The 13,959-nt window shown below is 35.6% G+C and overlaps 1 protein-coding gene across 1 annotated transcript; it reads right to left on the reverse strand.

The window, feature by feature from the left end:
* Positions 1-4,986: 4,986 nt before the first annotated feature.
* On the reverse strand, positions 4,987-13,705 carry RAD51AP2 (RAD51 associated protein 2). The gene is made up of 3 exons (XM_009183723.4): positions 10,400-13,705; positions 8,926-9,006; positions 4,987-5,784 (listed from the first exon to the last, which is right to left on the reverse strand). The coding sequence occupies exons 1-3, from the start codon at positions 13,617-13,619 to the stop codon at positions 5,633-5,635; spliced, it is 3,453 nt and encodes a 1,150-aa protein (XP_009181987.2). The 5' UTR covers positions 13,620-13,705; the 3' UTR covers positions 4,987-5,632.
* Between the last annotated feature and the right edge of the window lie 254 nt (positions 13,706-13,959).

A 13,959-nucleotide genomic window follows, 5' to 3' on the forward strand; every position in this document is an offset into this window, starting at 1 on the left:
TGAGGATTAGAAAGCAAAAGAGATACAATTGTTAGGAAAATAAAAGGTAGTGTATCATCATAAAGTGAAAGTTTCAAGAATAGAAAGCAGCTAACGACACAAAGAAATAAAAGAAAATGCAAACTGAAAAACGGCCAAAGTCCTCTGCATTTTAAGAGTATTCTTTCTGATGAGAGGAGGCAGGGCAGGCAAAGAGATAAAAACTCTGAGCAGAGAGGAGAAAGAATGTGTGTACATACAGATGAAAGCTTAACAAAGAATTGAGTAAGAATTTGAGCTAGTGGATGTATAGTAGTGAAATAGGGCCGGGCGCGGTGGCTCAAGCCTGTAATCCCAGCACTTTGGGAGGCCGAGACGGGCGGATCACGAGGTCAGGAGATCGAGACCATCCTGGCTAACATGGTGAAACCCCGTCTCTATTAAGAAATACAAAAAAAAACTAGCCGGGCGAGGTGGCGGGCCCCTGTAGTCCCAGCTACTCGGGAGGCTGAGGCCGGAGAATGGCGTGAACCTGGGAGGCGGAGCTTGCAGTGAGCTGAGATCCGGCCACTGCAGTCCAGCCTGGGTGACAGAGCGAGACTCCGTCTCAAAAAAAAAAAAAAGTAGTGAAATAGAGGAGAGAAATTGCAATGGTAATTACACAGGCAGCAAAATCAATTACAAAGGTTTTTTTTTAAAAAATGAAGACATGGACTATGTAATTAAACATACAGATAAAATTGAATTTATTGGAATATAAATACTTTGTTAAGATAGTGTTAAAGATATTTGATATAGTTAAAAATCAGAATTTCTAAAATTGCTATAGAAATTAAGGTAATTTTAATGGAAATATCAGATTCACTAAGCCCAGTTTACTTTTCAAGTTTCTGTTTCTTAACATTGAAAAAAAGTTTTATAACCTTAAAATTGTAACATGCTAAAATGCATAAATTAATAAATTTGTTAAGTATACCAAAATAACCAAATTTATTTATAGAAACATATATTTAAGGAAAAAGTAAGATACAAAGACAATTATGCATATTTTAAAGTATAGGTATAAAACAGATAATAACTAAAAATACCCTCTATGCTTTTTAATAATAAAATATTATTTTTTCATAGGAGCAAGTAGCTGTTGACCATTGTTTCCTCCATCAACAGAAATTGAAAAGTTGAGTGTGGAAAAAGAGCAAAGGACTTATATTCACTGTTACTTTTTTTGTTCTTTATCCTTTGTATTTTGTACCATGTCTAGGTATTAACTTTTCAAAAATGAACCAGTAAATAAAGTTTAAAAGACTGTTTAAAGGGGAGTTATAAAAGTAAAAAGGCAAAAATAAAAATTTGGAAAACTCTAATAGATGTTTTTTACTAACACAAAAGGAAAAAGCCATTAGAAAATTTAAATACTGATGTGATTTACAAAGATTTTAAGTGTCATAAGAGATAGGACATTGAATTTTAAATACATACTACATTTTACTATGGTTTGCCTTATTTTTTTCTTGATTAAAAAAGACTAATTTTAAATTCAGACAAGTTAGGCAGCTAAATGCCTGAAGAACACACAGTAAATGATCTAGATCCAAGTTTGTTTTCACTTCTCTGGTTCAAGGAGAAAATACAAAAGAGAATAGCAAAGAAGAAGGAAGAGACCTTTAAATTCCAGGAGGGCATAAAGCTATATGACTCAAGAAGAAGTTTATTCAGCATGACATGTTTAAGACATACTTGCTATTGGTCTCATTATTCAATTTTTTTTCAATAACATTTATTGAATACTTATGTCAAGCACTGTCGTAGGCACTGGGGATAGAGCAATAAACATAATACAAAAGACTTTTGCCCTCACAGAGTTTAAAACCTAGTAGGGAAGACAGGCAATAAACAAAATAAAAAGTAAAATATGTAGTATATCCATAGTAAATTATTAAGGAGGAAAAACTGAAAGCAGGGAAAGGGAAGATGAATGTTAGCAGGAAGGAAAGGCCACACTTAGAGGATGACATTTGAATAAAGCTATTAGGAAGGTGGTACAAGGCAAGCAATCCAGATATCCTAGGAATAAGCATTCCAGGAAAAGAAAGTAAGTGCAAAAGCCATGAGTCAGGGGCACGCCCAATGTGTCTAAGAAACAGGAAGACTATTGTGGTTTCAGAGGAATAAACAAGGGGAAAATACAGGGAAGAGTTTAAGGAGGCAAGAGAAGGTCAGATCATTGTAGCCCTCATACATGAAAGTAAGAATTTTGGCTTTTATTCTGAGTGAGATGGAAAGGCTTTGGAAGGTTTTGAGCTGAACTGTGATATGCTACAACTTACGTTTTAAAGAATCATTCTGGCTACTGTGTTCAGAATAAACTGAAGGGGAGCAAGAACTGAAGCAGGGAGATCAGTTAGGACTCAGTTGCAATAATCCAGACAAGAGAAGCTAAAGGCAATAGGATTGGTTGATGGGCCAGCCATGTGTTATGAGAAAAAAATAAGTGTCAAGGAAGACTCCAGCATTTCTTCTCTAAAAGAATAGAATTGCCATTCACTGAAATAAGAAACACTGTGGAAGGAAGAGTTTGGGAACAAATATCAGAAGCTCAGTTTTGGCCAGCCATAGTAGCTTTGCAATGCCTATTAGTCATCACAGTGGAGAGGTTGAGTAAAAGTTATGAGTCTTGAATTCAAGGAAGAGATCCACAGACTTCCTTTTTTTTTTTTTTTTTTTATTACAAGTGTCTCCAAATTATAAAATTACAGAAGAAATTACAGAGACCTTTAGATCTTGAGTTTATTTTTTGCCCATTGCCTGGATAGGAGGTATGGTTTACTGACTGTTCCTTTCTGAATATGCTGTGCTTTTAAAATAATATGTTAAATAGGCTTATCTAGCAAGGATAGTTTCAAATAATGATATGTTTTACAACAAAATGGGAAAAATATAATTTCAGATCCTGATATCCTATTCCGTTTAATCCAAAAGATTATTTTTAGCAGGATAAACTCTGCCACAATTATGTGTCAATGTAAATGTGTAATGCCTTGTGTTATTAAAAAGATTTCCCAAAATGGTGACTGACTCTATAAACATTCTTTTATGTGGCAATTTAGATGGAACTAAAGATCAACTTTATTGCATATTTTGTTTTCCATTTTGGTTAACTAAATAAGGTTAAACAGGTAATATTAACTCAGAGATTTGCATACTTAAGGTACAGACTATCCACAGCACTTTTTCAAGCTGATTTAATATAAGGCTCTGCTTCTCTTCTCATGCTCACAGTTATGGATCCAGAAGCTTGTAACTTTAAACTGAAGTAACACAGAGATTTAGTCTAAGGTTGAATAAAAGCAAGTAGTTTTTAAAGTGGCTTTTCATCATTTAAATATGTCCTCTGATATGAAAGCACTCGACTTTTACATTTTAAGAGCAAAGATAAGAAAAAGGTGGAGAGAGGATGGATATCAGTTTAAAATGTCTTCTATCACAGATCCCCTGCAGCCTTTCCAAACCTGGCTATGAAGATGCAAAAACACAAGAGCTAAAATGTTGCCTTCCTCCTATCCTCCAACTTTCTGTTTCTGGAGAAAATAACTCACAGAACTGGGCAGGAGGGGGAAGGTCCTGTGTGCTTATGTTGTGTATTTGGTTGGAGGTAGTTGAGGAAGAAGTGCTTGAGGAATTACACTAGCAGGAGTAAGTTTTGCATCTGGGGAGGTGTCATCACTAGAAGAAAAGCTCTAGAGATCAAAGCTAGTAATAGGGCAGTGGCATGGAAAACCATTGTAAGCAGCACAGTGTGTGTTAGGAGTTTAAACTTGCCACATGTTCAATCAGTTCAGAATATGAAAGAACCAGCATTGAGTGGTTGTAAGTGAATATGCTCTTTATTAGAGAAAGGATAAAAGTATCCATAAAAGCCTTTGTGGTACTAGGAATAAGACTAGAAGCATATAAACCTGTCCTAGAGATACAGACCTGAGAACAAAATTAAATATTCACACAGAGTGACAGAGAACAGGGCAAAGGACTAAGGTTGTGAAGACAGATCTTGATTGTGATGAGATTTACCTTGTATGACTACAGAAAAATCCAACATGGGGCTAATAATAATAAAAAGAAGGAAGAGGGAAGGCAGGACCTTTTAGGGAAAAAAAGAAACATTTTTATAAAACTCATAAGAATAGCATACTTCTGAAAATAATCTAATGCAAAATCCGGAACAAAATTTCAAGAAAAGTCAAACATTCTAAATAGTTATTAACTACTGAGTAGTTGCTGTGTATCAGTAAGTACTCCTTATTGAGTAGTTACTGTGTATCAGAGCTGTTACAATACGTGGTATGTATTAGTTTATTTAATCCTCACAATAATCCCAGGAGATAACATTATCCCCTTTTTAGAAATGAGGAGCTTGCCCAGGGGCATAAAGCTATTAAGAATTCAAAAAAAAAAAAAAACATAGCTAGTATGAGACTGGAGTAGAAATTTGTTTCTTTAGGCAGGCAAATAATAGGAGTATTGACGGGGGGCATACTGTTCTAGACACTTGGGATATATCAGTGGGGAAAAGAAAAGAATTCTGCCTTCAAGGAGCTTATATTCTAGCAAGGTATAAATTACAGTTTAAGAAGGTAATGAGTTCTATGAGGGCAGAAGAAAAATTAGACTAAGATATTGAAATTGGAAAGTATATGGTGGGGGATGGAAATTAATGAAGAGAGCCAAATTTGAGGTGGTTTTCAGTACGTCTGAGAATGTTTGCTTGTAGTAAGATAATTTCATCCAGTCAAATCTATTTTGTGAATTAATACATTTAGTCCTCCTTCTGCTATCAGATGCTTTGTTTTTTATGCTTTTTTGATGCTCCTTTCTTTCCTTACATTTTGCTAACTAGCCCATTTTTTGTTATTTCTCTGTCTAAAGTATATTTTATTCTACTGATATTTAAATTATGTATATCCTACATTTTTCTACCAATGTCAGGCATAGAAAGTAAGCTCCATAAGGCAAGGTCTTACACATGTCTTCTTTATTCTATCACTGAGCCAAAGACAATAGTAGGAGTATTACAGTATATTTGTTCCATGAATGAACAAATTAATATTATTAACTACATAATCATAACTCTGCTCTGGGGTCAAAGATAGACTCTGGAAGAAAAGATAAAGATTGGAAAGTGAACGCAGAAAAAAGTGAGAAAGAATGTTACAGAGGAGAGAGTCTTTATTCCAATCTTAATACAAATGCTGTGACACTGAAAAGCTTATTCATCCCCTCTGTACCTCTATTTTTTCACCTGAAAAATGGGGGAAGTGGATTAGAACAGTAGTTCATGATGAGCCACAGATCCTTTTTAGAAAATAAAGGCTATCAATTTTCTCCACAAAAGGATTACATGCATATATCATGAAAACTAATAAGTCAACATGTTTTATCCAATCATGAAATGGCTTTAATGTGTACATTTTTCAATGACATGAAAATCCATAAAATATTTTATAACTTTTAAAGGTAATAACAATAATTTATACACTCAAAAAAAATAATCTCTACTTTATAATAAAGCAAGCCCCAAGCCCCCAAGCTGGAAGAACATTTATCCAAAGAAGACAAAACATTTCTAGATGTTGTAAAATATTTTGAAATATGAAAGTCAAAACTTTTCTTTTAAGTTTCCATAACACATTTGTTTCAGATAAGGATGAAGTTGTTTAATCCTTGCTTTTCTTGACAAACCAATCCTGATTGGCCTACTGCATGTCTTAAGAGGTCGTACTCTTGAAATGCCATGTGGGAAGTGACTACCTAAAAATATAAGACAATAAAAGAGTAAAAATTATCAAGTTTCTATGCCTAAAAATCTTTACTTCTAATCATCATATTAGCAACATTTACTGAATATTTACTGAGCACTTATTATTTATGTGCCAGGCACTATACTTTAAATGCATTATTTTATTTAATTCTAGCTCCAGTTTTAAAATATGAAAAACATAAGCACAAAAAGTTAAGTAACTTGCCCCATAAAACACAGCAACTAAATAAATTCAACATTCCAATCAGGCAGTCTACCTTAACAACAATCACAACAACACCGTATAGGTTTTAAAACCAACTTGATGTTGTAGCTTTAAACTCCGGTCATTTTTCCTATTGGTAGCTAAACAACTATGCTGTATTGTTAATGGTTATGTTTGGTTTCTAATGGAGGTCATTGTCAGTAATAGAACACAAATGTACTCCATCTATTATGCATCAATAGAGGGCTTTGAGTTAGAAATTGTTCTTTAACATCATACTATACCATTTTCGAAGATGTCCAAAACAGTTCATGGAGATACACACATCTGTTACTAAATCAGTTATGTAAAGTCAACTACCTCTTATAATAAAATACAATATCTCTAACTTTCAGGGGTTTTTTAATAAACTGTGAGGTACATATGTAAAACCAAACATGTAAATCAAATTTTAGTGAATCTTTATGACCTCAATATAATAGCCTGTTATACCAAAAACAGTGTAATCAAATGTTAAATCTCACAAAAGGTTAGTAGCGTGATTTTTACTAACCTGAACCAAAAAGAATCTGTGTGTATCTATGTAAACCTTAATGAAGTAAAATACGAAATTAAACTACATGTATAATAAATAGGGAGAAAAACAACACAAAATAGATATAAATCAGTTTATTATACTTGATTCAATATTAAAATTAGAAAATTAATTATAAAAGGTTAAAGAAAAATACATTATTGCTAGATCTTTTAAAAACTTTGAACACAAAAGGATCATTTAAATAAGACAACACTGTTGGATCACAAGATCCCCCATTGGTCTAAATGATATATAAAGCACGGGTGAACTGACTGGTTGGCATATAACACGTGCTCAAAATAATTTCAGTACCGTACTTGGCTTCACACCACAGAGAGAAGAGAGAGATGGAAAGAGAGAAGGGATCCATTGAAGACATTTAGTAGTCAATGGAAACGTTAAGAGAAGAGGCATCATGATGGCAGGTGGGTGGGTATCAAAACTTTTCAGGATAACTGGGATCTTTCTGATGCCTTTAAAATGACTGTGTATAAGCAGGCTCCCACTCTAACTAGGTAGATCATTAAAATTCATTCATATTAACTCCATTCCCCAGGATCTTCCAACTTTTCTCTTACTGTGGATTTTAACAAGCCTCAGGAAGATCACTCGACTTTTGTGCCCTTTGAAAGTGAATCCAAGACTGCCATCCTAACATAGTATTAAATAATTCTGGCTGAATTCATACAATATTTTTCACATTTCACAACAAGTCACTTTAACTTGTGAAGGCAGAATCACATTGCTATATGGGTTTAGATATTTCAAACAAATGTAATGATTGCTTTTCCAATGTGCACACATTCTTTATCCTCCTCCTACATCTATTTTATTATCACAATTATAATCATGAATATATACTCCCAAGCTTCCTTTATTCTATATCAAAATATATTGCTAAGCCAATTTCTTCCTTTCTTTCTGCCCTAGAAGAAGCAAACCCTATCCTTTCCAGGCTAGGTCTTGCCATCCTATTTTTTGACTCAAGGAGTATTGTTCCATCAGTTATTTCCTTCATTCCGGGGAGAACAGACTACCTGTGGGCTTTTGATCTTCCAGTGTTTTGATTAATCTTTAAAACTATTACATTGTAAGCTAAGAAAAGAGGAAAAGATACAATTCTGAGGTGACAATAAAAGTATCAGAGGTAACATTCTGCTGACTATGAGAACTCAGAAAAAATGTTTTGAGACATGATGCATGACTTAAGATGTCTTAGTAACTATATTTAACCTACAATGTTACTCTTTTTAGATCTAACCATGTTGTATAATACCAGAAATTTCTGATGGGATTATAACTTTACCTAGTTCCATAATTTCAATCCTACCACTACCCTCCACTCTTGGTACCACAAGGTTAAATGAATGTTAGACACACTGTGTTTTATTCTGATATTGTAGATCTACTGGGCAAAAGATAAAGTTCATTGTTTAATTTTTCTTTAGTGTTTTTTGGTTTTTTGGTTTTTGGTTTCTTTGAGACAGAATGTCACTCTGTCGCCCAGGCTGGAATGCAGTGGCTCAATCTAGGCTCACTGCAAGCTCCGCCTCCCAGGTTCATGCCATTCTCCTGCCTCAGCCTCCCAAGTAGCTGGGACTACAGGTGCCCACTATCACGCCTGGCTAATGTTTTGTATTTTTAGTAGAGATGGGGTTTCACCATGTTAGGCAGGATGGTCTGGATCTCCTGACCTCGTGATCCGCCCACCTCAGCCTCCCAAAGTGCTGGGATTACATGCGTGAGTCATCATGCCCGGCCTAGTTGTATTTTTAATGTAACCAAAAGTATAAACATCAGTCAAAAATCATGTTAACATGACTAAATGGCAAATATTTTTTACTTGCATAATAAAATGTCCATATAAAATCTTCATAACAATGAAAAGCATACAGCATGTTCTCTATGCTCAATGTTCTCTATATATATTTAGATAGATAGATAGATAGATAGATAGATAGATAGATAGATAGATAATTGGGAGTAACATCTCATCAATGGAAACCCAACTTATCTAAATATCTTTTTTGGTTTTGTAAATATTGCATATATTAGATGTGTAAACTAGGCATATACAACACTTAACATATAGTCATTTTAAAACATCAATACAAATATCTGAACGTAGTTTTGCAGAATGCATTTCCCAATAATATTCTAAATAGCATTTTAACTGTTACCCAATTTTTAATTATTAGAATTTATTAGTAAAATATTAATGCTTTTAAAAAGTGCTAAAACTTTGTATTTATTTTGAACAACATGAATATCTATACTTTCCTCATACTAAAAATACCACAATGCAATAATCATCTTAGAAGGTATCCTAAAAAGTAACCACAATGTTACCTCCTCTCAATAAATATTTAAATTCTTCTTTACATTCATCAGGGAGAAAAGCAGCTCTTTTAGGTAAAGGTGTTTCACAATCTGAAAATAAAGAATGGTATGTTACAGCAAAAAATAACTTTTATATAAAATAACAACAGTATAAACAAAATATTTCCTTCAGTTGGCTCCTAATATTTAGAAAAATGAAGTAGGACTCTTCAAAGCTCCTTTTTAAAATTAACTTGTTTCCTTCAACTTCAGTATATTTTTGAACATTTGAATACATCTTTATGAGAAAATACTGTGCACCCAGCTAGCAGCTGCTGAGAAATTCAAAGTTCAAGGTGAAGCTGTGTCAAACTTCAAGGTGAAGCTGTCTCAAACATTCAAGAAAACACACAGACTCCAACTGTACAAGAGGAGAGTGAAGAGGAAGAGGTTGATGAAACAGGTGTGGAAGTTAAGGACATAAGGCCGGCACAGTGGCTCACGCTTAAAATCCCCGCGCTTTGGGAGCCCAAGATGGGTGGATCACGAGGCCAGGAGCTGGAGACCAGCCAGGCCAACACGGTGAAGCCCCCATCTCTACTAAAAATACAAAAATTAGCTGGGTGTGGTGGCAGGCTCCTGTAATCCCAGCTACTCGGGAGGCTAAGGCAGGAGAATCACTTGAACCCAGGAGGCAGAGGTTGCAGTGAGCCAAGATGGTGCTACTGCACTCCAGCCTGGACCACAGAGCTCGACTCTGTCTCAAAAAAAAAAGAAGTTAAGGACATAGAATTGGTCACGTCAGAAGCAAATGTGTTGAGACCAAAGGCAGTTCGAGTCCTGACCCTGAAGTACAAGTAATGATATGGTAAATGCTATTGTGGAATTAACAATGTAACCATGTGAAAACAACTTTTTTTTTTTTTTTTTTTTTTTTTTTGGTGTTTCCAAGGAGTAACTGCAGCTTGCTTTGAAATTTGTATTGTTTCGGCCGGGCGCGGTGGCTCAAGCCTGTAATCCCAGCACTTTGGGAGGCCGAGACGGGTGGATCACGAGGTCAGAAGATCGAGACCATCCTGGCGAACATGGTGAAACCCCGTCTCTACTAAAAAATACAAAAAACTAGCCGGGCGAGATGGCGAGCGCCTGTAGTCCCAGTTACTTGGGAGGCTGAGGCAGGAGAATGGCGTAAACCCGGGAGGCGGAGCTTGCAGTGAGCTGAGATCCGGCCACTGCACTCCAGCCCGGGCGACAGAGCGAGACTCCGTCTCAAAAAAAAAAAAGAAATTTGTATTGTTTCTATCATAAATAAAGCTATGGCTTCTTCCTGGGGGAGGGGGTGGGGGGAAGAAAGAAAAAAGAAAATAGTGTGCATCAATAAACATTGTCTTGCATTTTATCTCTACCTTCCTTCTTTTTTGTCAGAATTATACATTTGGCCTACATAGAAAAAAGCAGTAATTTTTCTAGCATGAGAAAGAATGTTTTAAAATGAATTTCATACCTTCCTCAGAAGTAGAATAAAGTAATTCTTCCTCTGATGTACTTGGATAACAACTCTCATTAGGAACTTCCTGTTCTCCATTATTGGGTACAGTTTTCCATTTAAATAAACTTTGGTGACTTTTACACATATTAGGACCTGCTGTAGTATCACAGAATGAGGAAGATGCATTTATTTTGTTGACTACAACCATTTTCAAATCTTTTTCTGTCTCCATTTTTACCTCCTCAGCATCATTTTCTCCAAAGTAATTTTCTTGCCCATTGTTTGTTTCCACAGTGCTTAGAATTTCATTTTCCTTACTAATTTCATGAAACATACGAAGTTCTTCAAGTACTAAATCAAATTTTCTCTTCATCTCAAAATCTTTTACTATTGTCAGAGCTTCTGTTGATAAATATTTAGCAGCTAAGTCCTGAAAACATTCATCATTCCCTTCACTCAGACCAGTTTCAAACTGGTGATTAACATATAATACAGAGTCATTCTTTCTACGAAAATCCTTTGAATTAGCTATCTCCCTTTCTGGCAAAATACTCTCATATTCATTTCTATCTGTTACATAATTTTGATTAAGGTATTTATTTTCTTCCACATTTACTTCCCTACTTATTAATGAGACTGACTGTACAGAAAACATACCATCCATTGGAAAAAAACTATCTTTCTCTTCCTTTTCTATCTTAGTATCTTTGTGAATTTGGAAACTATTGGTTAAACTTTCAGCTGTGACTTTTACTTCCTCTTTCAAAATTAAGTCATATTTTTTTTCTTCTATTTCACTTAACAAGTTACAAAAATTTAGTACTTGAGTTATAGAAATGGTATGAGTCTCTTCATTATGGATTGTGTTGTGGCTTCTTGGTATGGCCTGTTGCCTAACATTGCAGAAACCTTCAAATATGTGCTCACAATTAAAGCTACTGATATTATGTCCCTGTTTTCTTTCCATATTTAAATCTTGTCCGTGCATATTTACTTCATAAAAATTTTCATTAATATATCCATGGTTGTTCTGTATAAATTGAGGACAAGACTTAACAGATGTTTTAATAGTACTAGAACTATAGTGAGCCCAATTTTCCACATTCATGAGTTGTTGAGGACAACTCATATTCCGACAAGTAATTTCTCTTATTAAAGAAATTTCTTCCATGTCATCAAAGTCCATTAAAAGGGGAATTTTTTCATATGATTCAAAAATTGACAAACCTGTATTTTGAGTTGTCGTACTGAAGGAATTAATGGATTTTTTCTTAGACTTTTCAAAAACGTGTTCAATTCTAAATAACTTCCTTTTCTTTAACATAGGTTTCATATTATCTTCTAATAGTCTTGAAGAAGTTAAAATCCTTGCTAGATATGCAGTATAATTTTCCATTATAATATTTTTTGGATACTTCAAATAAAGCATCCACTTGAAAATGCATTCCTCTTCTAATTCAAAATCATTTTCAATTCTTGTTAAAGAGTCAAAGTTATTAAGCAAAAAAGCTATGTTAGTTTTCAATATAATATCTAAAGGTTCTGAAACACTGTCTTGTAAATATATGCTTAAAAGTCCATTCTTTATATTTGTATTCATGTTTCTGGTTATTAGATTTTGAATACCAATTTTACCAATTTCCTTTTTACACTTCAAAATGTTATAGCAGGTTAAAATACTATTATCTTTTTGATTTCCTGAAATACTTTTATGGAAATAAAAAATTTCTACAATGAAACTTTCAAAAGGGTTGTTCACGTGAAAGACTTTTTGTGTAGCATTGTATCTCAACTGTACAGTATTATCATTTTCTCCTTTACCATTTAGCCAAACAGTCATTATTAAAGCTATTTGACTACCTAATATTTCTCTTATGAGAAGCTTTGATTGTTCTTCATGTACATTCATGACTTTTGTACAGCGGTAATCTTCCTTGCTTAAAAGGTCTATTTCTGATAATAATAGCCAATTCCATTTTTCTTCAGTTTTTTTCATATTTTCACATTTAGTCTTGTAATTATTTATAATCCAACAATTTCCTCTATTTCTTCTCAAAATATGTCTAACGTTACAGTCCCAGTTTTGAGATTTTTCCAACCTGGTAGGTATGTAACTGTCCAGACATTCTGCTTCCTCCCAATTTGCATTTTCTAGTATAGCGAAATTCTTTCTAGAGTCTCTTACATCACATTTGATACTACTGTAGTTACAGTAGTTTGAACTGATCAAGTCTTTTCTCTTACAAGTATTTTGGCTGCTGAGTGATGCGTAGTCATTTTCATAACATTCGGAAAAAATATTTTCCGCTTCTACAACTTTTTTATCATTCTGTAACTTTTGCTTCTTAACATTAGGTCTATTTTGGGACCAGTAAATGTTTGTGAAATCCCTAACATATGCCTCCTTTTTGTCATTCTTTTTCTTCGCTATTTCCTTTAAATAGACAGAGGACATTTTGCTATTTAAGTCCGTTGGAAACTGAGGGACACTTATTGTGCTGCTATCTCTAAAATAGCTAGGTTTGGCAATTTCCAAGCTGGGCTGGTTTTGAGATTTTGATATTTTTAGTACCGATGATGAAATGTTATTTTCTCTTTTATTTGATGGCATAACACTGTCAGCTTTACATCTGTTCTTAATTTCATGAAATGGTGATTTAGTTTCCTTGTAAAAGTTAACATCTAAAAATGGATTTTCTTTGTGAACATTGTCTCTTCCTTGGACAAACTGTTGTTTTCGATTCTCATTTCTAATTGCATGTATATCGTGTATAGAGGTGCTGGGCAGAAGTTGACTAAACCCTGCTTTGGAGCTATCACTGTGGTGCACACTGAAAGCCTCTGTGTCACGCAGTCCTGCCTCAGACCTTCCTGAAGCCCTCAAATCAGAATCAGGACTTTGTGAGGGGGGAGACTGCAAACAGCTACTCATCTGGAATTTGACATTTGGGCATCCCAGGTTACATATCTGCTTCCCACTGACTGATTTCTCCACACACGAGTCTGTGGAGTTATCAAAAATCGCATTCGTTGAAACTAAGAGTCCCTTGAAGGGTCTAGGCGACAACTCCCAGATTTTTTCCACCTCAGACAAGCGAGGCACCAGAGGCAGTCGCCGGCCCGCCTTAGAGACACCGCCAGGCTCCTCAAGACAGAGCCGCTTGCTACTGGGTGGTTGGGAATCCGAGTCCTCAGGAGGCGTTAAAGAGGAGGTAGGCTTTCTGAGCTCGGCCATCCGAGGCGTGGGCTCAGGGAGCGACGCGACAGCGAACAGAAAGAATCTCTCCGAGGTTCCGGCGGCGCTCCACTCTTTAAATAAGGGGCTCCGGGCCACCCTGGTCACGCCCCCGACCCGCCCCTCAGAGCCTGGTCTCAGCCTGATCTCAGGGTTTGCCCCACCCCGAATCCGCCCCTCCACAGCCCCAGCCTCAGCCCCGCCCGCCACCCTCAGCCCCGCCCGCCACCCTCAGCCCCCACTCTCCCTTCCCCCACCCACGCGCTCCGGTTGTCTCCCCACTGAAGTTCGGAGCACCCTGGGCCGTTACATTGTCTCTTTTTAGCGCCTTTTCCTGATG

This window comes from Papio anubis, chromosome 14, assembly GCF_008728515.1.
Source record: "Papio anubis isolate 15944 chromosome 14, Panubis1.0, whole genome shotgun sequence".
NCBI classification, from domain to species: Eukaryota; Metazoa; Chordata; class Mammalia; order Primates; family Cercopithecidae; genus Papio; species Papio anubis.

What these genes read in the sequence shown, in the direction of transcription:
- RAD51AP2 (XM_009183723.4), bottom strand. Translation starts at nt 13,619, where the DNA reads ATGGCCGAGCTCAGAAAGCCTACCTCCTCTTTAACGCCTCCTGAGGAC. An exon ending in TTATTCTACTTCTGAGGAAG is followed by an intron (nt 9,007 to 10,399) that starts GTATGAAATTCA and finishes CTTTATTTTCAG; the next exon opens with ATTGTGAAACACCTTTACCT. An exon ending in TAAATATTTATTGAGAGGAG is followed by an intron (nt 5,785 to 8,925) that starts GTAACATTGTGG and finishes TTATATTTTTAG; the next exon opens with GTAGTCACTTCCCACATGGC.